This window comes from Platalea leucorodia, assembly GCF_965183815.1.
Source record: "Platalea leucorodia genome assembly, chromosome: 8".
NCBI classification, from domain to species: Eukaryota; Metazoa; Chordata; class Aves; order Pelecaniformes; family Threskiornithidae; genus Platalea; species Platalea leucorodia.
The window spans coordinates 8,994,763-9,020,539 of record NC_138830.1 but is presented as its reverse complement, the minus strand read 5'-3'; the positions used below and the strand labels follow the sequence as shown (position 1 = coordinate 9,020,539).

Sequence of the window (25,777 nt, the reverse complement as noted above, 5' to 3'; positions counted from 1 at the left end):
CAGAGCTAGCCATGCGATGCGAAGCTCCTCTTCCACGAACCGCGCTCTCGCAGGAAGCGGGTAACGAGAGCTAACGAGAGCAGTTTCCGCAGGGGGCCGGGTCCCAGCAGCCATTGGAAATCTGCATGCGACTTAGGTAAATTAAAGTTTGAGATTAGTGGGTTGGGGGCTCTGGTATCAGTCTCAGGGATTGCCGGAGTTTGAAGGAGTTACTTTCCTGTTCTACTTTGAAAAAATATGAGTAAGTGTTCTTATACCTGCCTAATTTTAATACCACAGGGAAACAATTAAACTCTTGTAAAACCTGTGCTGGCTTGAAAGTGCCAGATCAAGGCTCCTGGTTTAGGCTTGTCCTAAGTTATTAGTGTGGGTGAAAGCTCAGGGCTGAGGGCTTGGACAGAGTGGCTGCAGCTGCAGACTGGGCTCTGCCAGGTGCTTCTTGGTACTCCAGAATGTGACTGTTCTGTATGCTAATATGTTTTATAAATCACATTAATGAAAATCCTGCGAGTGTGTGGGTGTGTGAAATGCAGAGAAATTCCCTGATCCTGCAGAAGTGGGCTGTTAGGAACCTGCAAACTTAGTTTAAAGCAGTAGGTAGGTACACTGAGGAATAAGATACGCAGTGTCCTTAGCTGGTAATGCAAGCCTGATGGCAGGTTTCCTACGACAGCTCATTATAGAACTCTTTTTTTTTTTTTTTTGACAAAAAAAACCCCAAACCAGCAGCAATGGAAGTTTTTTGGTTTATTCTTCCAGTGTTACCAAGTGGTAGAGCTGAAACGATGGATCGAGGCTGACCCTTGGCATGGCAGTGCAGTCGGAGGTGGCGATATGGTTCAGGTGGCACTCAGGACCTCGGTTCCAGGTCTCGGGTCTGTTAAACAGTGGGCAAACAGCAGTTTGCTGTGATACAGCGTTTTGATAGTGTAATTGCTTTCTTTGTTTCATCAGTCATAGAGAAGAGTAGGAATGCTTCACGTATGACGTGGTTTTCAGGGTGACTTGTGATCTAAATTAGCTGAATATAGACTTTTCCCCCCCATTTTTCTCTTGGTGTGCGCAAGTTCCATTCTGTTTTTAGTCCCGCTCTCGGGACATCAGAATGGTGCCTCTGTCTGCTCTGCCCCGATGCCTGAACTGCCTTGGACAGCTGTCAAACCAGCTTCGACAGAAGTTCTCAAAAATAGCAAGTTCTCCAGATGTTTGTGAAAATAGGCCAGGAGAAGACAAGGAACTCTAGTTATACCCCAACTGAGGGGAGAAAGAGCTTTTATTGGAAACTGGAGAATCTCTGCTAGGAAGAGGTGCTGGCTCCATAAACCCTGTCCCTGCTGGAGCTGGGCTGTCTGGTATCCTCTTCATCTTTCTCCTGGCATGCGTATGGTATACAAACGCATGAGCTGAACTGCCATGTTGGCTGCATGTTAACAGCATCTGTCCCTTTTTGATTTTATTAAATGACGTTTCCCTTGTTAAATGTGGGTTCAAAATCTCTAGCCTTGGAACTCTGCCTTTAAATAAATAAAGCCAGATCCTGTACTGACTTACTGCTTTCTCCTTCCTCTTTTTCCATGTGATTTATAGTAGTGTTTCTAATGGGCTCTCTTCAGAGCTGAACCTCCTTACAGTTCTACTTTAGCTCAACAGTGAACTACAAAAACTCTTCTGACACAGTCCGTGGGGTGATAGTCACCTGCGTTAACTCCCGGGATGGGGCTTGCTGGGGATGTGCTGCAAGGTTGCCTACAGGAGAAAAGGACAGTGGGCAGTGCCCTGTGTAGTACTGGGAGAAAATTATTGCAGCCTGTAGTTTACTCTGAGCCCACATCTAAGGCAGCAGTGAGTTATTAGGCCACCAATTGAATGATTTATTTATTTATTTATTTATTTTTCTGATGAGGTGCAGGTTGCCTTGCTCATCTTACATGTTCCCTGTAAGGAGATCTGTGTTGCTTGATGGATGCTGTGCTTTTACTGGATTTTAGCCCAAATGCCCTTAGCATCATCTGAGGACAAACCTTCTGAACTATGATTAGATGCTGGCTTTTGAGATTTTGGGAGGGTGTTAATGGATTCCCAGCAAAACTCAGGCAATGAGCTATTACTTGGAGCCTTAAACAGCCATCTTTCGGGGCTACGTAAACCATTAAGAAGTAACTCTGATGTTGATGCAGTTATCTGTGAAAGTGTTCCTCCGATTGTTGTGGAAAATGGTGCTATACTTGGGAAGAGTGAAGAAGCAGGGATGGCTCAGTGAAGGGTTTTGCCATCTCGTGAGCCGAGTGCTCGCATCTGGGTGACTGCAGCGCAGGGGCTTGTCCAGTTCGTCCTTGTGACGAAGGGGTATGTATCACTGTCCTGCTTTTGCTGAGGAGAACTAAGGAAGGTGCAGGTTCATTTGAGATACAGACCTACTTATGCTGTCTTAGGCAATGTTTCTCAAACTACTCCCAATGTAACTTTGAGCTCTTTTTCTTTTCGCACGCATGTCTCCCCCTCAGCTGTGGCTTGGGCCCAGCTAACTACACCTGACTGCTCAAAGCAGCTCAGTGCCTTCAGGGTAGGGCGCTGAAAACAAGATTCATTTACTAGCTACAGATGTAAATGCTCAGCCATCAGTCCAGCTGAGCTAATGCCAGTGATAGCTTGGTTTTAGTATTTTTTACTGTAAAATGTAAAAGCTGCCTTCACAGAGTTGTACTACTTTCTTCTTACTCATTCTGCAGGTTCTTCGGGGTGGTTTGCAGGTCGGGAAATGCTAGGGTACGATGTGTGGGTAGCACTGCTGGCAGGTGGGACCCGTCCGTGCAAGGGCCGGCTGTGCACCCATGGCTTGCCCGGGGGTCTGGAGGGGACCGCTTGTGTCCCACCCTGGTCTCTTGCAGGTGGAAGTGGACAATCTCGGACACTTTAGCTGAGAAGGCTGCAGAGCTCTGTCCCTTCATGGTACAAGCTACAGCACATGCTCTGAAACAATTAAAGGCTTTTAATAAGAAATAGGACTGCAAGGAGTAGTGTTTGCCACAAGATGGGATCAGGAAAGAATAAGGATGTTGGTCTTTCTCACAAGAACTGCTAATTTAGAAATTGCTAGGTGAAAATGCCCAGAATTACTCTAAAAGTGATTCCCTCCCCTCCACTGGAAGGGAAGACAGTTCTGGTGACCTCTCTCCATCTGACCAGGGGGTTTGAAGGGGCATTAGCTGCTGAAGTCTGCGCTCTTCCAACTCGTGCCCTTTTTGTTGTATAACCCAAGACTGAAAAGTCATTAAGAGCTCCCCAGCAGGCACACTCAGCTACCAGCTAAAGGAAAGAAATTAAGTAACTGATTCTAACCTGTATTTAGGCTTTTGAGGGATTTAGCACTATTTTTCCTGCTTATGTCCTTTAATTTAGATAAAACCTTTTCCAGCTAGTGTAAACTTTGGAAGTTTCCAGCATGCTTGCCTTCCTTGACTTATTTGAAGACAGCTATCTGAGGTGTCTCTTGGTAGCTGAGGAGGAGAGCTCAAAGGCAGCCTTTGCTGTGTATTTGTTGGGGAGAATGTGTCCCAGCAAGATGATGCTGTCCTCCAGAATGACCTGTGGTTGATGTGGGGGTGATTGTCTGACCCATATGGAAATACCGTGGCATGCTGTGGGCTGCCCCAGCTTCCTTCGGAGCCTGGGCAGCCGCGGTGGGAACATCCTGTGAGCCCCAGGTGGAAGGATGTGTTGCCTGGTACAAACATGCAGAACAACTCCAACATGCCATATTTAAAACTGTAAATGGTTGTAAGCTTCCAGATGTGTTTTGAGGCAGTGTTTGCCAAAGTAAAACCCTTCCCGGTTTTTCCTTCCTCAAAATACATTGGCAAGGAAACAGTGTAAGCTTTAAGTTAAGGGAAGAACACCCCCAAAGTAAGCAATTTCTTTAAGCAGCAGAATTTTTTCTGCATGAATTTCTTAGTGTCTTACAGTGCGGTTGTGTTCACATTCTTCCTTGAAGGCTCTCTGATAAGGACACTTCCATGGAATAGCTGCCTTCTTTCACAATTTTTTTTAAAAAAGGAAGAAAATTGTCCTTGTGTTTTCCAGCCCTCTTTCGGATTTAGCTGAAGTTGGCCAACCAATTCAAATGTGACGGGGTCAAGGAGCCCCATTGCTTTGTTCTGATGTGCAATCTTCTTGAACGCTGCATTTGAAAGTTGTTTGGTTTTTTTTTTTTTTTTTTTTTTGAAAAATGATTTAGCAGAGACATTTGTTCTCAATTTCTCCTTTTTATATTCTCTAGGAGGTAACGTCAAGTGAAAGCTCAGTGTACGAGGCAGTGTAATGGGGAAAACGTTTTTCTTCTGCCTTTGCACTGTCTTGTTTTGCTTGAGAAAAAGGCACATGCTCTGCATTATCATAGGGCGTGCTGGGTTTTATATGGAACTGTAAAATGGAAAAAGCTGCAGTGGCTGTAGTGGTGAACGGGGCATATGACTTCTTATTTATGGAAAGCTCTGCCTTTATTAGCTTATTAGCATTTTTCTTCCCTAATTTGTACCCTGTTTGTTCTCAGGGATGGGGATGTCACGTTTGTGTGGCTGCTTGGGAGGGATGTGCCGTGTTAATCTATAGCCCCTTTATCTTCCCAGTGCATCTACTGGTCCTCATAAACCTGAGGATTTTTTCATTTAGAAGTTTCTTGGCTAGTCTTTATCATTTTAATCATAAATTAACATATAGGCAACCTTAGCAAGCTTTGCAGATGTTAGTTGTTTAAGAGATCTGGCTTAAAGTCTGTGGTCTGCAATGTGTCACCATAAAGCACTGATGTGAGTGATGTTTGCAGCCGGAGAACGCCGGAGGAGAGCTCAAGGATGGGCAGCACCACTACGAGGGAGCCGTCGTCATACTCGATGCCGGAGCGCAGTACGGGAAAGTCATAGATCGTCGGGTGCGTGAGCTGTTCGTCCAGTCCGAGATCTTCCCTTTGGAAACGCCAGCCTTTGCAATCAGAGAACAAGGGTTTCGGTAGGTCGTTTCCTGCGATGCCTCTGCCTGTATGTTCTGCTTGTTCTCTCCTTTTGGTGTAACGGCATCCGTGGATGTTGGCAGCGGTGGTAATTGCCTGGGTTTTTATGTGCAATGGCTTTCATTGTAGTGATGTTAATGATTGCGTCTTTAGATTATCCACAGAAACACCTGAGTTTTCCTGGGGAAACTTCTGCAGCAATATAAATTTTCTATATTTGCTTCTTAATGCCTTAATGTCATTTTAATTGTTTCCACTTGTAAGTATAATTTAAGAGGTTAGATTTTAAATATGTATCTGCAAAAATTTGCATGATCTTGCTGTTTACCTGTTAAACTAGGGTAGCTATTAATCAAGAAAACAAGTTTTGTGAGTTTCTAAACATGATTTTCTCAGTTTAATTTAAAAAACAAAATTAAATAACTAACTTGGATACTGAAGATACTGTGGTAAATCATGCCAAACTGTTTCTGGGAAGCAACTAAAAAAAACTAACTGAAACTACCACTCATTGTTTGCAGCAAGAAAAGGTCTCTCAATTATTTAATACTTTGTACATTTCTTTTTCTTGTTTTATTAGGCTTACCAGGGTATACCTCTCTTTTGTGTGAGGAAAATAAATACCCTGAAGTCTACAAATCATCAAAGACCTTACTTGTCAGTTTGGTACAAATCCAGAAATATGGTGCATGTGTGCTTCTCTGTTGTGCCCGACAACAGATAAGACAGTGCTTTGCTGCAGAATTGCATTTTTCTAATCAATGATAATTAGTGAATCAGTAAATAGTATATTTTAGTAATCAGATAGGAGCTTATTGATCTCTTCTGAAAACACAGAGAACAGAAAACCCAGGAACTGCTGGATCTGTTGGGTAGCTGTTGTGTGAAGAATTTCTCTTTCAGAAATGTTCTGAAAAATACCTTCCCTTCTCAGATCTTGTTTATAATTCTCCAACAATCAAGTCTTTAAAAGATGGACATATCTAACTACTGGTTTAAAAAGAATTCCTGCACATCCTGTGTGTTGGATTTGAGGTGTGGATCATAGTACTAATCATGTTTTGTCTCAGACCTGCACTGCGTTGGTGCAGGTTTGTAGTGGGATGACCTTTTCCCCCTTTCTTTTCACAGTTGAAGGTTCTTCAGAGTCTTGTGATTAGACCTGTTGGACTTGTCATTCCAAATAATTGCTCTCTAAAATGTGCAAAACCTTTTCATTCAAAAGGTCACTTCTCAAGGTTAAGATAATGGGTTTGGGTTATCGGTTACCCGGACTGGTCAATAAGCTTTGTGTCCACAGTCTCAGTCAATCATTTGCATCCAGGAAAGCTCAACAAATACTGACACCATCTGTTGGGTGCCTTTATTCAGTGACTGCCATAAAAATCAGCTTGTGGTTTTACCTGTTCCACGTGCCATGGGAATAGTCAGGTTTCCATGTTGCAGCTCATGCATTCAATGGGCTGAGGAGCTGTGCTTTGGTCTGTTCTAAGGTTTGATACAGGCAGCAAGATTGAACGTTTTGCTAAATTGTATTTATGTGTTGTGTTTAAACAGCCAGCTCCTCAATTTTCATAGTTTCAGAATGATCTCTAGTGACAAGTTTCATCTAAATGTGACAAACGTTAGCGGTTTCCACAAGATCCTGATCGTGGGCCGAGGAGGTGCCGCAGCTGGGGGCTCTGCTGGCGTTAGTCTGAATTCTGGCACTGTCTGAGCTCCGCGTGAGTCCTGAGGTTGGGATATCAATGCACGCATTTTACTCTTGGTATTTTGACGTGGTTCCTGATGTGCTTTTAATCCATTGCAAACAGGCTTTCCAAAGCTAGGTCAGGTTGTTTTGGAAGTGGTTTAAGGTAAACCAGAAAAAGATATATTCATACCAACACAAGAAGGTATGTAAGAAATTACATGGTGTTGCAGTAAAACTTTCAAAATTTACATCCCATGCTAGCTTTAGTTTCTCCTGGACAGTTGAGAGGATGCAGGTTACTCTCTCACCCTCAGCTCATAATTTTTTTTCTTTAATACTTGGGCTCATTGGATAACCTCTCTGTATTCTGTGTGATTGTAATTGATATGGAAAAAAAACAGATTTTTAAGACTCTGTTTTGAATAGGACAGTGTGTAACTGTTTTGACTTCTCAGAAGAATGTTTGATTTGTAGGTGTGGCTATATTTCCTTTAATTAATATTAAATAGTGTTCTGTACATATGGCACTTAAGCAAATGCTTCCATACGTGGAATTATTAGAAGCAGTAATACCACCAGGCATGAAGAGTTTTCAGTCCCTTTCTAGCAGCGTCTGAGTTTAAGAAATTCATCGTGTCTCTGACTTGAACAGAAGTGCCTGCACATATACAGCAGGTACTAGTTGTCAAGACTGTTCAGTGTAAAACTACACCTATGTCAGCTGTATGCTTATTCCAAAGCTCACTTGTAGATCCTGAAACACAAAGAAATAAATGCTGCCTCTTCCAATTCACAAGCCACTGTACTTTGGCTGTGAGGGGTGCCTCCGTCCAGCCCTCTGCCTCGTCCCCTGTGTTGAAATGAGGAGCCCAGGCAGAGGTGGAGGTGGGCTGCTGGGGAGATCTAGCCATGCGACAGTAGGAGCAGGTACCCTGCATATTAAGAGGTGGCATTCGGTATGTGGACTTGTTACTACATGATTATTTCTGCTGGTGGTACAGATGTTGTAAGCGCACTGCCCATTTCTGCTGCTTAAAAATAGAAAAATTCCGTTTTGTCAGTACTTGCATGACAAACACTCTAAATAATGCTAGAAGAAAGCTTTATTAGATGCGTTTAATCCTGTGTATGCGACTTCTCTCTCATCCCATTTTTCGTTTCTCGCTCTGAATAACGGATTTGATGTTCTCTGCAAAATAAACAGTACGCTAGTCCAAGGTCTGGTACACCCGTATCCGATCCTGGGTCAAGGCCAAAAAGCATTGCCCAACAGGCTGGTACTTCTGCAGTTCATGATCTTGCAAATCATCATGGTTTGCAAAGGTCTCTCTTCTGCTTTGAAAAGATTTAAATTTCTGTTACAGTGTGAAGTATTAACTTCAAACCATAAACGCTTGCATGTATCGGACTTCTAACTCACAACCTATTGTTAATGCCATCTCACTTTGTAATTAGGGTGGATTAAAGGACATTTTCTCAGCAGCTCTAGAAGTTCAGGAGTGTTTTTTGAATGCAACTCCCCTACAGATGGCACAGACATCGTGAAGTGTATATATCTTAATGCTAATACTCGGCATTTGGTCCTAGCCATCTTGCTTCTCTCGTAGTTGACACTTGGCTATGAGGAATTTAAAATACAGTCGCTTTTTAAGATGGTTTATATTTGACTTTGTTTAAACTGATGAAATACTTCTCTGGTAAGCTGGTTTTGACAGCTGTAGCATAGCAAAGTTAAGCTAGGGTATACATTAGGGTATCTGTGTTAAAATTTATATTAGAATATATAGAGTTCTAAGTGTTACGAGACAATGTCAATGTTTAAAGCAAATACAGAGGTTTTAAAGTAAACAATATATTTGAGTTAATGTTTTCTTTATCTTTTGTCTGCAGAGCTATCATCATATCTGGAGGGCCAAACTCTGTGTATGCAGAAGATGCACCATGGTTCGACCCAGCAATATTTACAATAGGAAAACCAGTTCTTGGAATCTGCTATGGCATGCAGGTGCTGTTGAGAGATATGTTTGTCTACAGCTGTCTTCTAGGCCTCGTTTCCGATACTCAGTGAAGATGAACTGCTAAAGAACCTGCTTTTCAACTATAAGCAGTATGCCACATGTGCGAAAGATACTTTTAAAGTGCTCGTTGGTAAACTGAGCATACTGTGTATTTTTCTCTTGGCTCTGCCATATCAATAGCATAAATGGTTTGTCTTTGCTTAAGTGCTGTGAGTTGACTTCCACACTGCCTGTTTTTTTTGTCACAATAAATATAACCTGGCAGTCGTTAACTTTCTGCCTAGTTGGTATTGGAAAATGTGCCCCTTATGTAAACAAGTGAAATAGTTTCTCCCTTTGGCTTTCAAGTGTGGAATGTTTCTACCATAGTTCTTAAAAGTGCTTAACCTGGCCCCCGCCCGCCCCAACACCTTAGGACTGACTGGTGATCCTGCAGTGATCTAGTAGATCCAAGCTGAGTGAAGAAACAAGCTTCCAAGGAGACAAGGGGTGGATTAGATGCATGACTTCTGCTTGTGCATCTTGTTTTTTTCCAGGGTTAGTGATTTACTAGGCCTTCAGAGGTGCTGAATAATGGCTGGAAAAACTCCTTTAGAAAGGCTGGTGATTACGGAAACAATGTTGGCACTCCCTGTTCTAAAGGGAAACGTGTGTTATATTGAAATATGCCTTAAAACACCAAGCAAATTGAAAACCACAGTAGCTAGCCTCAAGCAGGGGAGTTCCTTAAGGCCTGACTTTATGGAAATGAATCAAGTGTGAGTATTAACACACTACTGCTTCATTAGAAAAGATTGAAATCAGTCAAGCACAGTAAGTATAATATCAAACTAGGTCTAAAATCAAGCCTTAAATCTCTGAAAATTAAAGTAGTTGGAAGCTGAAACTCTAAAAATATTTTTAAGTTGCCAGCTATATTTGCAAGGAAAAAAAATTTTATTTTGAGATTTCTGAAATCTAAAATGCAGATATCCAACTCCCGGCGACAAGGCGAGGTTTTAGAAAGAAAAAACCTGGTTGAAAATTGTACCGCTCTGGTATAGCGAGGATGATTTAAGAGTCACAAAAATAGCACTAGGGGAATAGACTCAAGTTTTGACTGGTTCTCCAGCGCTGAGGAGCCAGATTTTGAGAAGTTTAAGCCCATTTGAGGGCCCTTAACTAAAGGATAGATAAATCAGATTTTTTGTTCAGCAGCTTAACTTTTTATGATAACTGGCCTCAGATACTCAGCTGATTTGCAGAGCAGCCATTTATAAGTGCAAGTAGATGTATGCTGTTGAATATGCATTATTTTGCAAATCTCTACCCATTGTCTACTGTTGTGGATTTCTACTGCTCGTTGTATGCGGCAGTGGTGCCCAGCTATGCTGACAGAAGGTTGGCAGCAGGGAAGGAGCCCAATACAGAACAATGATTAATTTTGAAGAGAGTTCTCATCGTTTTGCAAAGCGATACATTAAAGGAGTATAATCATGAAAAACTAGGTTGGTGTGTATTGGAGGACTAGAGCTGTTGTCAGTCATAGGCGGACTGAGGTATAAAGTGGTACTAGATTGTATGGTGCTTTTTCATGTAGTATTTTTGTTTTGACAGATGATGAATAAGGTATTTGGAGGTACGGTGCACAAGAAAAATGTTAGAGAAGATGGAGTGTTCAGCATTACTCTGGATAACACATGTTCACTGTTCAGGTACATAGATATTTTAAGTTACCAAAACAATATTGGAAATACCAGTCTGGAAATTAGTCTGGCTGGATAAGAGGAAACTTATTTCAAAGAAAACAGTGAAATTGTACCCATGCTTATCTGATAAGTTCTAATAAAACTTTTTACAGCTGTGTTTGTGAGTAAGCAAGTTACTCATTTAAACAAATACTTAGGCATAACTTCTCAATTGACTTTAGAAATGCAGGTAATATTTGCTTGGAATATTGTGCAAAACCCTTATTTCAAAGTAGAACATCTTCATTGAGACACTGTAAAGTGTACCACAACATGAGTCTTCTGCTGTGCAGTGCATTACTCCTGTATTGGTTGGCACCCATCCAATTTTTGAAAAGTAATAGAAAATGTGAAACCATTTGTTTTCTACCTTCCTTTAAAATTGCTTTGTGATGTTAGAATTGGATTTCTTGGTAGTTTGTCAATGCCTCTGAAGTTCCTTGTAATAATTCTAACAGTTTACTCATACCTAGCGTTCCAATTTTATTAACTTCCCCTGCAGGGCTACTGCAGAACTTACACCCTGCCTAAAGTCTGAGGTGCCCAGATTGTCCTGAAAACACTTAGTTTTGAGCAAGAAAACTTCACTTCATTGAAATAAAAAGCAGAACTCCAAGTATCCTGATTGACTCTAGATGGCTCTACATGTCAAAGAGGGGATACTTCAATATTGGTGTGTTTATTAAAAAAAAAAAAAAAAAAATCTTCTGAATTCAGATAAGTTACCTTTTGCATGAAGGATGTATTGTACAAGAACTTATACAGCTTCCCGTGGAGGCATCTGAGAGCTGGAGGTGACTGTGACTGAGGGAAGGAAATGCTGCATATATTTCGAATGGACCTGGTCAATTGAGATGTGCTTTTACTGGGATCCCTAAGGGCTTCTCTTGGAAACACAGGTAGTTAAGTCTTTGTTCTTTTTTAATTGATTCTAGTTTTTAATCTTTGTTTAGGGGCCTTCAGAAGGAAGAGCTTGTGCTCCTCACTCATGGAGACAGCGTGGATAAAGTAGCTGATGGATTCAAAGTGGTTGCACAGTCTGGGAACATTATAGCAGGTACTTATTTTATACTGAAATTGTGTTTTGATAGTATTCATTAAAGGAAGGAATATGAATATGGCAGACAGTGGTTAGAACCAAATGGGAACTGAATATCTCCGTTATTGCCAAATAAGTGGATTGTTTTTAACAATTTCTGGTATGTGTTTGCTTGCATGTTGTACTGTCCTGATAATGAAGAAAGAAATAGACATGAAAATGAATGGTCTTGTTTTTAATTTGGTGGATTAAGGATAATTTAACTTTATTTTTACAGTTTATGTTATATCAAAGTGTGCATGTGTTGTTTCTCGTTAAAATATTGTGTGCTCTTAAGGCAGGGGAGTGAAAGACGTACTGTAGTGTGCAGTGTAAGCGGTGTTTGGGTTTTGCACTGTAATAGTACAAGTCAAACACTGTTAATTATTAAAGCTTGATTAACTTGTTATTGTATTTAATATTATTGCATGAATGTTCAACTGAGCAAAAATAATGTTGGTACTGGAAGCAGTGTTTCAAACATTACACACAGATTTGTCACAGAAAATTGTAGGACCTTAGAATTTGGTTTTTGAAAGCTACTCTTTCCTAGGAGATTGGAGTCCTGGAGAGGTCTTAAGTTTGCTGAGCCACTTAGTACGATCTCAAAGTATTCACCTGGTTTATTTTAAGTTTTTCATTTAAAAAAAAAAAAAAAAAAGGCTTAAGATACTGCTCTTAAATCAGACAGGTAACTAATATGAGAAAAACTGACCTTTTAAAAGATTTAAAGATGTTTTGTTACGGAAAGATTCTTGTCAAACTACTGCTAAGATTAAACAGAGCATTCATTGTATTCTGGCTTGCCTTCAAAGCGATCTAGAGCTCATGCCTACTCAGATAGCTCTATAAATTGTTTTGCTATGTAAAGTTTGCTGCATCCAGTGTGCAAGCTCCACCAGACCTCTGGTATCTTTAACCCCGCTTTATGTAGGCATTAGAAACAGAGTTGTACCTTTCCTATCTGCAACACTTTCCTGTGCCATTTCCCGTGGGCTCTTACAAAAGTCTGTGGCTCCTTGTGCCTAAGCAAGCAAAGAAATGCTGGTACGGTGGTAGCCAGGCTTCCAGCAGCAAAAGAAATACAGTGATACAGCGTACTTGGGAAGTCTAACGCAGGTCGGTGGAATTAGGCAGTTTCCCTACTGTTTTTTTTAATCCCAGTCTGACCAACACTTACTTGGTGCAAGGTGCCGTGTTGTCATCTACTCAAAGTAACTCTCCAGAGACTTAAAAAAAGAGAGCAGTGGTACTCACGAACGTACCCCTGTAGGGACACTTGCACAGCTTGACCAGCCCAACCCTTTTAATGTCCGTGCAGCTGTGTCCATGTGGCTTGGATGCAGGGTTTTATAAGGTATCATGTGGTGAGGAAAAAAATTAATGTAGTTGATTTCCTGTTTTCACAATAGTTTTCCTAGGATGTCTGAGTGTTTTCCTTGGCTTCTGAGGGATTGTGTGTTCTAGATATGTAACAGTACCCTTGTTCCTAATCTTAACCAGAATCTTCAGTTTCAATTGGTGATTTGTGCCAAAATGTGGCAGAACAAATCATTCAAAAAGTGTATGCTTGACTTTCTTGGGTATGCATTTTGCTTCCTTTTTTTTTTTTTTTTTGTCATGTTCATTTCTTTGCACCAATGAAGGCATAGCAAATGAATCTAAAAAACTGTATGGAGCGCAGTTCCACCCTGAAGTTAGCCTCACAGTGAATGGAAAAATGATCCTGAAGAATTTTCTTTATGATATTGCGGGATGCAGTGGTACCTTTACAGTGGAAAACAGAGAACTTCAGTGCATTCAAGATATCAAAGAGAAAGTAGGCTCATCAAAAGTCCTGGTAAGTAGATTGAATTGAAGCTGAAAGATTATTTGCAAAAGCCTGATGGAAACACTGACATTTAGAGTTACTCAGGTTAATTTGAAAAATGAAGAATTGTCATGATTTGGGTAATACATTAAACAGGTTTGAGAAGGTTTGCACAATTGAGTCAATACATTGTTTGACTACTACTTGTTTTTTTCCAAATCATTGACTATAAGTCAGTAGCCTGTTCTGATCCTTGTAGTTGCATCTGAATTATTTGTTAACACTTTCCCTGTAGACCACTGACTAAATTTTGGTTTTTGTCTCATGCTTAGGTTTTACTCAGTGGCGGTGTGGACTCAACAGTGTGTACTGCTCTCCTGAACCGAGCTTTGAACCGAGATCAGGTCATAGCTGTACACATAGATAATGGATTTATGCGCAAAAGAGAGAGTCAGTCTGTGGAAGAGGCACTCAAAAAACTCGGGATTCAAGTTAAAGGTACCATAATTTTGTTAAATATACCTGCTACCACTGTGGCCCATCTCCTAAAATGTACATTCGGTGTTTTGTTTCATTGATTTGAATTGACCTTTGCAGTTCTCGGACTTTACATACCAAAGTATGGTTGCTAATTTGGAACAACATAGGCCTATTCACAAAACTTCAAACCTAAAATATTAAGCCTTACTTACTTGATTGGAGCATACAATGAACTCATCTCTTCAGTTGTCGAGATCCAATATCTGCTGTTGGGGCACAGCACAGCAGTGGATATGTGCCTCAGTTGCTGCTGCTCAGCCACTTTTCTGCTGATGGTTGAGTAATCCTTTTCAGCTGCTGCAAAACTCATTGATTGCAGTTTTCTTCACTAGCTTGGTTAACAGTCCTCCATTGGGGCTTTAGTTCTTGTCCTGGATCTCTTTTCTTTTTAAACTGTGAGCTCATTTGGGTGACTGAATGCTATTATAGCCAAAATTACTTTTTCAAGGCATTTGTTTGGCTCTCCTGGCTTCTAAATAGGTGCATTTTAGTTGTTTTTGGAGTAGCTTGTTGAGAAGCAATACGTTACGGGAGAGCGAAAGGTACCTTGTCATGGCTGATGAAAAGGTTTAGAGTTTTTTGGTACCTGAAGTACGAGGAGGTCAGAGAAGACAAATTACATATGTTTGAGTTGTGCAAACAATGAGACCTGCTTCATGCTGCCCAACTGATTTATTTCATGAGTAATAGCTGCCTATTCCTGGGGCTGTGCGTAAGTACTGTTGTCAAGTGATTCTCTTGTGTTTTGCTCAGGAAGCGTGGCACTAGGTGAGCACTGCTTTCCGCTAGCCTGACTGTGAAACAGTGCAGGGAGCTTGCACGTTAGCGTCTTGTAGATTGGGCTGCAATATCCTGACGCAGCAAACTCTAAGCTACCTGTTCTCCATGCATCAATTTTCTTTACTTTTTTTTTTTTTGGTGGAAAATCTGTGTCTTATTCTTGCACTCTGTAGCCCAATAAACCTGAGCTCTGGCAGGCTGCCAGAGTAATAAATTGAGGGAATCCCTTCTCTGCAAATGCTCCTTCTGTAGGTCATGGAGTTCAGTGCTGGTAAAAGATGCCAAAGAGCCTCCTAGCTGATCTCTGCGTTGAGAGCCTCTCTAAATTAAGAGGCGTAATGTACCATGAGTAAATAGTGCATCATTTAATTTTGGTTGCAGAAAGGCCTTGGGGAACTACCGTCCTGTAAACTATTTAGCAAGTAGATTATCATCTGAGAGGGGAAGCAAGGACTGAACTTTTACACAGTTGCCTAGCCTCGTAATATGAAAAAAAATGCCCTCTAGAGTAGGCTAATAAGAGAAATAAAATGCTTTTGTTACAATTAATTCTTGAGCTACCGAACAGCTCTATTTAATGCAGTTAATAGTCAAAGGACTGGAATAATTTTTATTTTCTTTTTTTAAAGCAATAGAGTGAAACTTATTTTTTTGCAGCCTTGCATAAAAATCTTTACTGGCTTTGCCAACAAATTCCTGTAATTTCATGCAGTGGTGAATGCGGCTCATTCATTCTATAATGGTACAACAACTCTGCCCATCTCTGATGAAGACAGAACTCCACGTAAAAGAATTAGCAAGACCTTAAATATGACTACAAGTCCTGAAGAAAAAAGGAAAATTATTGGTGACACCTTTGTTAAGGTAATATTTATAATTATTGTTTTGTTTTGTTTTTTAGAATATGATTTCTAGATACATCTTCTATGTCAGACTGTTTCATTCTAAAGCACTGTGCACTCAGTGGCATCAGTGGTCTTACAAGTTGTGAATGACCTAAAAAAGCCATTGATACATTACCCTAAGCCTAAAATTTTTGGCAGTCAGTCAATGGTCGCAACATGGTTCATAAGCATTGTACTAGATCCGCCATCATGCTGGGATTTACTATATTGGCTGGCTGTTTATTGCTGTTGCATAAACTTCCGTGTAATGTTTTTTCACTAAATTGATGGATAACGTGAACTGGGGCATGCTTCTGTTGCTTTGCTGAAGATGAGCCATTTTCCATCTGTCAGCAATTAGTGTTGGTGATGCAGGGAGAATATAACATTTAACAGGCAGTGATGTTCCTGTAGTCTGAAGACATTTTTTCCATTTTCTGTTCAACAAAATATGGGGCAGTGGGCTAGTGTCATAATTAGTCTTCCTGTTTGTTTGTGCTTTTGCAGCTCAGTAGCATTTTTTGGGCAATCCATTGTCTTCCTTTAGACCTTTGACAACAAAAAAGTAGATCGGAATACTTTTCTTTTTTCTCTCCATCTTATAGATTGCCAACGAAGTTATCGGAGAAATGAATCTGAAACCTGAAGAAGTTTTTCTTGCTCAGGGTACCCTCAGACCTGATCTCATTGAAAGTGCTTCCCTTGTTGCAAGTGGCAAAGCTGAAGTCATCAAAACTCATCATAATGACACAGAGCTGATTCGAAAGTTAAGGGAAGAGGTAAATGAAAATGAGGATACCGGTATATCCTTCTGGTTCTCATAGATGTGAAGCTGAGTATCAAAAATGAACAACTTCTATGTTTTGCTGGTATAACTGTCCCATGTTGATGGGACCCTATTCTGATGAGGCCCTTCAGATTCTACTGTAATATGTTGCAATTTATTAAACTACTTTCTAGTTGGTACATTCCCAAAGTAGTCAAAATTGTTTGAGTATTGTCCAGCATTGGATGCTGAGGAAGATGTCAACAGATTGAACGTGGATTCATTCAGTGTGAACAATGGTGTTCTCAAGTGCAAGCTGAAAGCTGTTTCCTCGCTCTCTTACTTTTTAATCCTCAAAACAAACCTGCATCCTAGTGAGGAAGCAGAGCAATACCAAATGCCTTTATCAAGAGAGTAGTTTAAGACTTCTCAGACAACTTTATTCTGGTTCAGCTGGAATTCATGATGTAATGGGTCACTTATTCCTTCTGTTGTATCTTGTGCTGAACACTAGGCAATGGGTAACCTTTAGGTACCAATAGTCCAGATCTGGCACATCATGGATTCAGGCAAGAGCGGTGACAGCGCTTTAGTGAAAAGATAATCAGCTCCTGTTGAGAGACAGGGCCAAAATTCTCCTTCTCTTGAACCTCTAGTAACATTCAGCACTGCAAGCGTAGTATTCTCGTCTCTCTTGAGAGAGCATGAGAATAAGAAGTTTAAATTGGTTAAAACCTAGGGATAGTTCCTTCAGGTACCTCCAGGGGTGAATTCTTTCTGTTCTTATGCAGCTTCTGCATCACATTACTAGTAACCTGATTGCCTATCTGCCAGCAGTACTCTGGTGGCACACAGTCTGTTTGCCAGTTGTCAATTTAAGAACCCACAAATCTTCCTCAAATGGCCCAATATCGACATCTATGGATGACAGCCAGGAGGTTGAAGATGATATGAACACAGGAGGTTGAACTGTCTGAAGATAAGCAGCCCACGTCCTGCCCCTTTGATTGCACTCCCAATTGGTCTGTTTAGTCCAAAGTCCAGAAAAAATTTTTGCATACCTTTCTTGTGCAGAGCTCTTAACTATTAGCATATGAAGCAAATATAGGAGGCTGCCTTGTTCTGCATTTTCTAACATTAGAATGGTAAGTTCTCTAACTGTATTATAAGAAAGAATCAACATATGAGACATCACATAATAACCCTGTTGGAAGGTGCTCAGTTATTAGTAAGTGCCCAACCATAGGAGTGAAAGTAACCATTACTGACCCACACTTCCAATATTGTACAAAGTGTTTTCAAGGCTTTTAGATTGGTTTGAACATGTAGGGAAGAGAAGAAAGGTCTGAATTTCTGAAGACAGTCAGAGCAGGCGTGACCTACAGCTATATCTGCACTGATTGAGCCATTGATACTTCTGGCACGAACTTAAACTTCCTTGTCTTAGCCTCTGTCCTGCAACTGTTTTTACAAAGCCCACATTCACATGTACTTTTCTTTCTAGTGTTTATGCAAGTGTTGGCAGCTGATGCTGTGAAAAGCAGGCCAATTTGACTGCCGTAACCTAAACATTGAGGCTTTTTGTTTGAATATGTAAGCTGGAGTGTAAATTGCTTTTTCTTTTTTTTTTTAAGGGTAAAGTAATAGAACCACTGAAAGACTTTCACAAAGATGAAGTGCGAGTGCTCGGGAGAGAACTTGGTCTTCCTGAAGAGCTGGTATCGAGGCATCCCTTCCCAGGTATAAGAGTTGGTCTGTGCTACTGAGTGAGGGGCTATGGATCACATCAGTATTGTTAAGAATACACTTAAACTGTAGAATAAATTTATGTTGGAGCATAAAACTTATCTCTAAACATGAAAAAAATTGATGATTTTATTAGTTTTTACCTAACGAGGATCTTTTTCAGGAAAAGAACTTTTGAGAGCCGCTTTATTATGTATAGTGATAAAAAGGAAAGTTTTATAATTGAGTTTGCCTTTAGCTGTACTTGTTTATTTTTAGTTGTATAAGCCAAAGCAAGAATTATCAGTGAAGTGCAGCTGAATGCTGCCTGAGCTGTCAAATGTGTCTTACTTGAAATAATGGCCTATATCTGCCTGCCTTTCTAAGGGGCACTCGCTGTTTTGAAAATGATTGCGTGGAAAATAACAGCAGTTCTCTACCAGAAAACATCAAAGTATATAATACAGCAGAGCCCACATCCCTTTTAAGGGGGTTATGTTTTTCTGTCTGTGTGTTTTAAAATTGTCCTGCAGGGTGTGTAGTAGTCACTGGCAGCGTGCGTAGGCTGTTGTGCTAATGCACCGGCATCACATGAAATGCAAGAAACTGTCTTTAGACATTTCCATCAAATTACACGTGCTTTTGTGTTACGTAGGTAAAAGGTCAAATAGCTGTCAGGGGTCTTTAAAAACAGTGGAGACTCAACTGTGTTATAAGCAACTCTTTCATCCCAGTTGCCTAGCAAAGGGAAGGAGGAGGTTGCTGTTCGCTTTGGCTTGCCGTCCACCACACTTCATCACCACTAACTGCTGCTTTACACAACCAGCCACTTTAAGGTGTAGGTAAATAATGCTTCAATGTACCAAACAGAAATACTGTTCTGGAATAAACTGCTTTTGTATTTTTTTTGTCTTGTAGGGTGTTAAGACAATTGAAGTATGGGCACAATGGCAAAGCATACTGTACTCAATGATTGACTGCTGTTCCAGATGCTGTCACATTTTAGGTCAAAGTCAGCTTTCCTGTTATTTAGTAAAATGTTTTTTCAACTTTTCATTGCAGGTCCTGGTCTAGCAATCAGAGTGATATGTGCTGAAGAGCCTTATGTGTGCAAAGACTTTCCTGAAACAAACAACATTTTGAAAATAGTTGCAGATTTTTCTGCAAGTGTTAAAAAGGTAACAAAATTGCTAAATTCTAATAGGAATAAAAGTGATATGATCATTCTGTAGTGGCCTGAAATGAGGTTTAAGCTGCTAAAAGTTTAAAAGTACTTACTTGTGCTCTTCAAGGAGTAATGCATTCCCTTACAACTCACTTGAAGCCATTCAGTGTAGTACAGTAGAATTTTTTTTTGCACCGTGACTGGCGCAAGTGTTAAACAATTTCTGGAAAATGGAAGTTTATATACCTTTGAAATAGTAAATAAATTTTGTTGTAGTTAAACTTTGTGAAGATGAGGATTTCTGGAGATTTTTCTCTCCCTGAAATAGTTGTAACTTTCTAGATTTGCATGCCCTATCAATCACTGAATGCCTAAATGAAAGTGCAGGAGCGAGGGACTACTGCTTGCCAGATGTCCTGAACAGAAACCTGAAGTTTATTATCAATGGTGTGTTAAGTTCTCAATCTTTTAACTGTTATGACCTTCATGATTACTGTAAGCTCACTTGAACTAAACTGCAGAGGGTTGGAAAGTCATTAGCAGAGGCCTGCTCTAAGTTGAAGTCTTAAGTTCGAAACAACTTCCAAAACACTGAAGGGGAGTATTTCCGTGAAAACTTGTTGAATCACAGTGCAGTGTAACAGGATATTGCTTTGTTCTGTATCTGAAATAAACAACAAAAATGAAAAGTGTAGCTTTGTGAAAGAGAGAATGAGCATAGGAAAAGAGCCTTGGAGAGCTTCAGCTTAAACTACATGCAGTCCAATCAAATAAAATGGCTTTTGCTAAAATTTAGTTGTGAAATGAAAGGTATTTTTTAAATAGTTCCAAGGGGTAAATGTGGACTGAATTTAAGCAATCAGCTACTTACGATGCAAATAAAATTATTACTTAGAAGTTCTGTTTGTGTGCTTGGGGGCTTTATTAATTAAAAATTATTTTTCTGCATCATTGCACAGCCACATACTTTGCTGCAAAGGGTCAAAGCGTGTACAACTGAAGAAGACCAGGAGAAGCTGATGCAGATTACAAGCTTACATTCACTGAATGCCTTCTTGTTACCAATCAAAACTGTGGGAGTGCAGGTAAATGGATTGATTTCAGGCATGTTCTGAAAGCTGCTTCCTAGCAGTGCGGCAGGCTGCAGTGAAGCATAATAATTGCTGCTTTAAGATTGAAAATAAAGGGCTTGACTCAAGAACAGAAACTTCAAGTGACTGTGATACCTATGTTATCGTCATTTGTCAGTGCTGGTGTAGTGTAAAGGTGTCAAGGCATCTGAATAGACACTTTAAGTAAATGCCAGGTATTGTATTTGAGGATATCATTAAGGTTGAATAATGCTGGTCACTTACAGGCAGTGTCTTCATGACTTCATAATCTTGTAGACCTTTGCTGTAATCCTGTTGCCCCCTTCAAGGCTGAGGAGTCCTAGACTAAGTTGGTCAAAAAACCCCCTGCTTCCTACATTCGAACATGCTTGTTGCCCTTTTCTGTTCTTTTTTGAATTGTACTGTATCCTTATCCTTGTCAGGAAAGGAACCAGAGCAGTGCAGGCCATTCAGGATACAGGAACACTTGAAACTGTGCAGTGACATAGTGTTTTCTTTCCTTTTGTTCCTTTGCAAACGCCACCAGAATTTTTGTGGGCTGTCCTTTGTATTTGGTTTGTGTTTCTGTCACCAAACGCTGAGCTGGCATTCTCATGGAATTGCGTGCAGTAATTTGGAAGATATCTTTACTGAGTAGTCATAGCTGTAAAGTACCTTTCTTTGCTTTATCAGTATTGAATTACATCTTTTATTATCAGCTGCTTAATCTTGTGTGTGTCTTCTGTAACTCTGTGCAGTCAGCTTTCTTTACTATTTAAAAATAGCAACATCATCAGCAGATTTCTGCGCTTCATCACAGGCTTTCTTCAGATGGTGACATCAAAATAACTATACACAATAAATAACCCTATGCTCAGGTCACCTTATATGAATCTTTCCATTCTGAAAATTTTCCTTTTGTACGCTCTTGTTAGCTCAGGAGAGGTCTGTCTTGTTCTGTACTTTCTCATTCACCTGCTATTTCTCAGCGTACTGATTTCACCAGATTAGTGTCTGCTAAATGTTGACACAATGTACGGTCTTGTAACCTACGGGATGAACGGGAAAGTATTGTGAACTATTTTGGCAGCAAACCTCATGTTCAATTACTTTTTTTTTTTCCCCTCCCCATTTATAGGGTGACTGTCGTTCATATAGCTATGTTTGTGGGATCTCTAGTAAAGATGCTCCACACTGGGAGTCTCTTATGTTTCTTGCCAGGCTCATACCACGCATGTGCCACAACATAAACAGGTAAGTATTTTGAATTATCTTTAATGATCTACTTAATGTGTAGAAGTTTAGCATGCACAAGCATTCTCCTGTTTAATCTATGGTAACATTTTTTTATATGTTGGACAGGTGTATCATACAGAGGTTATAAATACACAATAAATCTAAACATAGGTTTATTTCTGGAATTACTAGCTTGAAAAAGAAATTGATAGCCTATCTCATTTTTTTTTTTAAGCACTTGATTAGACAACATCCAATGTAACTTATGCAAAATCTTTTTTGAAAGATTTCACGCCTGTTGATGAGTTGTGATGTCATGCATTGCTGTTTTTGGTTTGGTTTTTTTTTTTTCTCCTTTGTGTCAAAAAGGGCATTTACGTAGGACTGTCAGTTCTAATGGCATGTAGCAAAGCTCCAAAGCTGGGCAGTTTAATCTTAATCGAGCTCTGTTGTGAATATCTATTTTCTAGCTACTTGATTCCATAACTTTTCTAGTAGCTGAAGTTGCTTAGATATTAAATCAGTTCTGGAGAATGCCTATCTTTCTTGCCTGGCTGTAGACTTTCTGATGAAACTGCTTATAATTGCTTATAGCAAAACTTAATTTTGTCACATAAGTGATGCCTACTGAAAGAGGTATTATTCTTAAAGGCGAGATCTTGACTTGCAAGATACTTTAAATGCAGAGGGAACAAAATAAGGTATAAAATCAGGATTGCGTGTGCAATTTCAAAGTATGTGCTGGATTTACAGCATTGCTGTCTTCTTTAAGCTCTTTTGGATTTAATACTACCCTCCTGAATATACCACATCTCTGGGAGTTCTGCTGTACCAGGGTATGTTTTCAGAATCTTTCATTGATGTTTATAGGGACACTGAAGCTGGCAGTTCGAGGAGTGCACTGAAATAGTTGGTATTCTGCCCAGCTATGCTTGCAGACTTTATATTACAAACAAAAATACAGAATGTAAAGCTTGCATATTTTTCTGCTTTGGATTTTAGACAAATATTCTTGGTTTGTATCTACAAACTCAAATAACTTGTGTGAATATGTCATAGTAAATCCTTGTATGAGGCCCATCAGACAATATTTTACTTTGCTTTTTGTTCTGCAACATATAAAACACAATGAATGAGATTAAAAAGATAAAGCTGACGTGACTGGTTTGAATTCAGAAGGTATTTTATTACAGATGTATTTAGGTAGATTTAGAAATTGCCCTGTGCTGAAAACACAGCTATTCATTAACAATAAAGTTTACTATTTAATGGTATTTTTTGGTGGTTTCCTATTAGGAGAGAAGATAGACATTGTAAGCACTTATTAAGTAGCTTTCTTAGAATAATCTTAACATTTACTGACATCAAAGTAAAATTGAAAAAACACCCTTTGTGATACCACTGTGTTAGTATTTCTGGTTTTCAAAGGATTATTCTCTTGAATAAGTAATATTAGGTCTATTGCTAGTCTCTAGCAAACCTAAATAAGTTAGTTTGTTTGACTTCCAAAGCTAGTATGCATGTCATGTTTATAGAATATATGCATGAAGTCATGTTAAGCTCTAGTTAGTAGCTAAGGAGTAAAATCAAATATTATGCCTTTTTCCCTAGTTTTATTTTCTCACTGCAATACTAAAGATGCAGTCTTTAGGCAATCTGTCTTATTTCCACCTATGCAAAATGCGTTTTTCTACCATCACATTTGTTTTCCAGAGTTGTGTATGTGTTCGGTCCACCAGTCAAAGAACCTCCTACAGATGTCACCCCCACTTTCCTGACAACAGGAGTCCTCAGCACTTTACGTCAAGCTGATTTTGAGGCTCACAATATTCTCAGGGAATCTGGTAGGTACTTCGCCTTATCCCATGGATTAGACTCTTGTTTAAAGATCCCTGCAGACCTAACTGGGTACAGTTACAGTTGTACTGTCAAAATCTACAAGCTTCTTGAATATCTCCAAAGAAGTGATAAATTAATGGGATGACAAGCAAGAGCCTTTTTCTGAAAGTTGTAGAAGCTGATAGCTAAAGGACAGGAATTGCTAGCCTTTGTGCTAGCAGAATTAGTTTTAGGGGATTTTGGGGGACTGAGGCTTGCCTCTGACACCTCATGAAGCTCTGAGGTGTGGTGCTTCACTGCAGTGCAAACTTCTGCAAGAAGTACTGTTAGCCAGCTGAAAGTCAACCGAATTACTTATCTTTGATCTGAGTCATCAGTATTTACCCAAAGTAAATAAACTGTGTAAAGAAATTTGATATGGTTTCTAAGTCATGTTTTTATTGTGGAAAGAAGGGAGCCCAAATACTAAACATCTAATGGTGATGATGCTCACTACCTGTGGTGGTTTCATATTTCTTAACTTAAGCTGTGTTTGTGAACCCAACCACTTCAGGCTAGCAGATGGTAATGCTTCAGACCCTTAACATGCAGGGAGCATTCAGTACCCTGTGATATGGTATACAGGCAGAATCTGGGAATATAGTAGTTCTGAGGTTCAGTTTTGGTTTTGTGTGGTTTTTTGGTTTTTTTTTTTTTTTTTTTTTAACTTACATTTGAAGATGCGGTATGTGTGGGAAGCAGTTCATCAGACTTGCCTATATTTTGTATAAATCAAGTTACAAAGGATATATCTTTTTGAAAATACATATTCTGTTTGCAAGGCTGTCTTGCCATAATTTGTACAAAAATAGCCTCAAAAAGCTCAGAATAAACAGTCAATTGTGTTTGTAAAACAGTAGATGTGTTTTTCTAACTTCTGGTGACAGTTGGCTTTGTGTGAATGAATTGCTCCCAAAAATAAGACTTGAGTTTTTAGTGAAAAAAGACTCCTTGTACCAACAGCTCAAGCCGGCGCAAGCAGAGGGTGAGAGCCTGCGTCAGTGTTAGACTGGCTCTGCAGGCTGCCGTGCACCTGAATCTCAAACTTTTAGATCATTTAAACAGTGAAATTGGGGGGGTCTGTGTATTGGCTTTCAGAAGGTGATATTTTAAAAAAAAAAAAAAAAAGAGGGATGATTGTCTGGAGTTACCTATCAACCACCAGCAGCAGGGATACTTAAGACCTTTCTTTTAAATGTGTCAAAGACACAGACATACTTGTGAGTGGCTCTTTATTGGGCTTGATATGGGGATAGATAAAACCCCCATGGGTTATGTTAACGTGGGAAGGAAAGTAGGTATTAAATTGCATTCACAGCAAATTGCAGGGATAATGGAGGTTATCTGGTTTTGTTCTGCATGCCTGCAAACGCTGAAGATTATTTCAAGTGGCAATTTGAGTAGTTTTGGTGTATGCACCACTAATTACATAATTGTATAATGAGTGTGATCTTCTGAGGTGTGGTAGCAGTAGCAGAAAGATCACAGGAGATGTAAATGTAGCTCCTAGTGTATAGTTTGAAGTACATGTGGGAAATTCTGTAAAACTTCTGTCACGTTTGTGTCCTTAAACCACATTAAAGCACTTTGTACTGCTCTTTTTCTGAAGGTTATGCCGGAAAAATTAGCCAGATGCCAATAATACTGACACCATTGCATTTTGATCGGGACCCCCTACAGAAACAACCTTCCTGTCAAAGATCTGTGGTTATTCGAACTTTTATTACAAGTGATTTTATGACTGGTATTGCAGCAACTCCGGGTAATGAGGTTCCAGAAGAGGTAATACAGGTTTTCAAGTTTCTTTTCAACATGAGCTAGTATGAGTAAAACTCATTTTGACTTTCTTCCCTCTCTCTTGATTGCTTGCTTCGACTTCGATTTTGTTGCAATTTTTATCTCTTTTGTAGTATTCATTAGGAAGAATATGGTGGTGTTTGGGGAAAAAACTGTAACAAAATGAGAAGCTGGCAGATGGGTGTGGCAAACTTAAAGGCTTTCCAGCAGAGTTGAGCCAAAATACCATCAATTAAAAAAGAATGAATACCCCGGCCATTCCTGGGATTTTGAAATTAATTTTTTGCCTTAGTAATTGGAAATATCCTGACTTAAAGAATTGCCCTTGATTGCCACTTCTGATTTTACTGCAACCTGCTGTTTAACATCTCAGTGTGCTGTTTTCTATTTAGGTCACTAAAAGGATTTGTGAGTCAAGTTGAGGCATATTTTTCTGGGAAACTTTATCCATGTCCAGTTTCAAGTACTTTGTCTCTCTGGGAATGCAGTGTAGATGAAGAACAGGATTGACTTTTTTTTAAGCATGCTTTAAAAGCATATAGGCATTGTTTAGTAATTGTATGTAACTGAAGTCTTCTACTTTA

General features: G+C 39.7%; 1 protein-coding gene across 2 annotated transcripts in view; it reads left to right on the top strand.

Moving 5' to 3' along the window:
• Positions 1 to 25,777, top strand: part of GMPS (guanine monophosphate synthase) — a 31,349-nt gene that overhangs the window by 1,189 nt on the left and 4,383 nt on the right. Inside the window, exons 2-16 of one of the 2 annotated variants that reach the window (XM_082319751.1) lie at positions 4,823 to 5,004; positions 8,589 to 8,703; positions 10,313 to 10,410; positions 11,397 to 11,500; positions 13,168 to 13,361; positions 13,664 to 13,829; positions 15,364 to 15,515; positions 16,141 to 16,314; positions 17,936 to 18,041; positions 19,089 to 19,204; positions 20,151 to 20,276; positions 21,421 to 21,536; positions 22,291 to 22,354; positions 23,232 to 23,362; positions 25,006 to 25,108. In XM_082319751.1, coding sequence (XP_082175877.1) covers positions 4,823 to 5,004; positions 8,589 to 8,703; positions 10,313 to 10,410; positions 11,397 to 11,500; positions 13,168 to 13,361; positions 13,664 to 13,829; positions 15,364 to 15,515; positions 16,141 to 16,314; positions 17,936 to 18,041; positions 19,089 to 19,204; positions 20,151 to 20,276; positions 21,421 to 21,536; positions 22,291 to 22,354; positions 23,232 to 23,330 — 1,812 coding nt within the window. In that variant the 3' untranslated portion in view covers positions 23,331 to 23,362; positions 25,006 to 25,108. Of the gene's footprint in view, positions 1 to 4,822; positions 5,005 to 8,588; positions 8,704 to 10,312; positions 10,411 to 11,396; positions 11,501 to 13,167; positions 13,362 to 13,663; positions 13,830 to 15,363; positions 15,516 to 16,140; positions 16,315 to 17,935; positions 18,042 to 19,088; positions 19,205 to 20,150; positions 20,277 to 21,420; positions 21,537 to 22,290; positions 22,355 to 23,231; positions 23,363 to 25,005; positions 25,179 to 25,777 lie in introns of those variants that run through there. The other variant, XM_082319750.1, reaches the window with a different exon arrangement.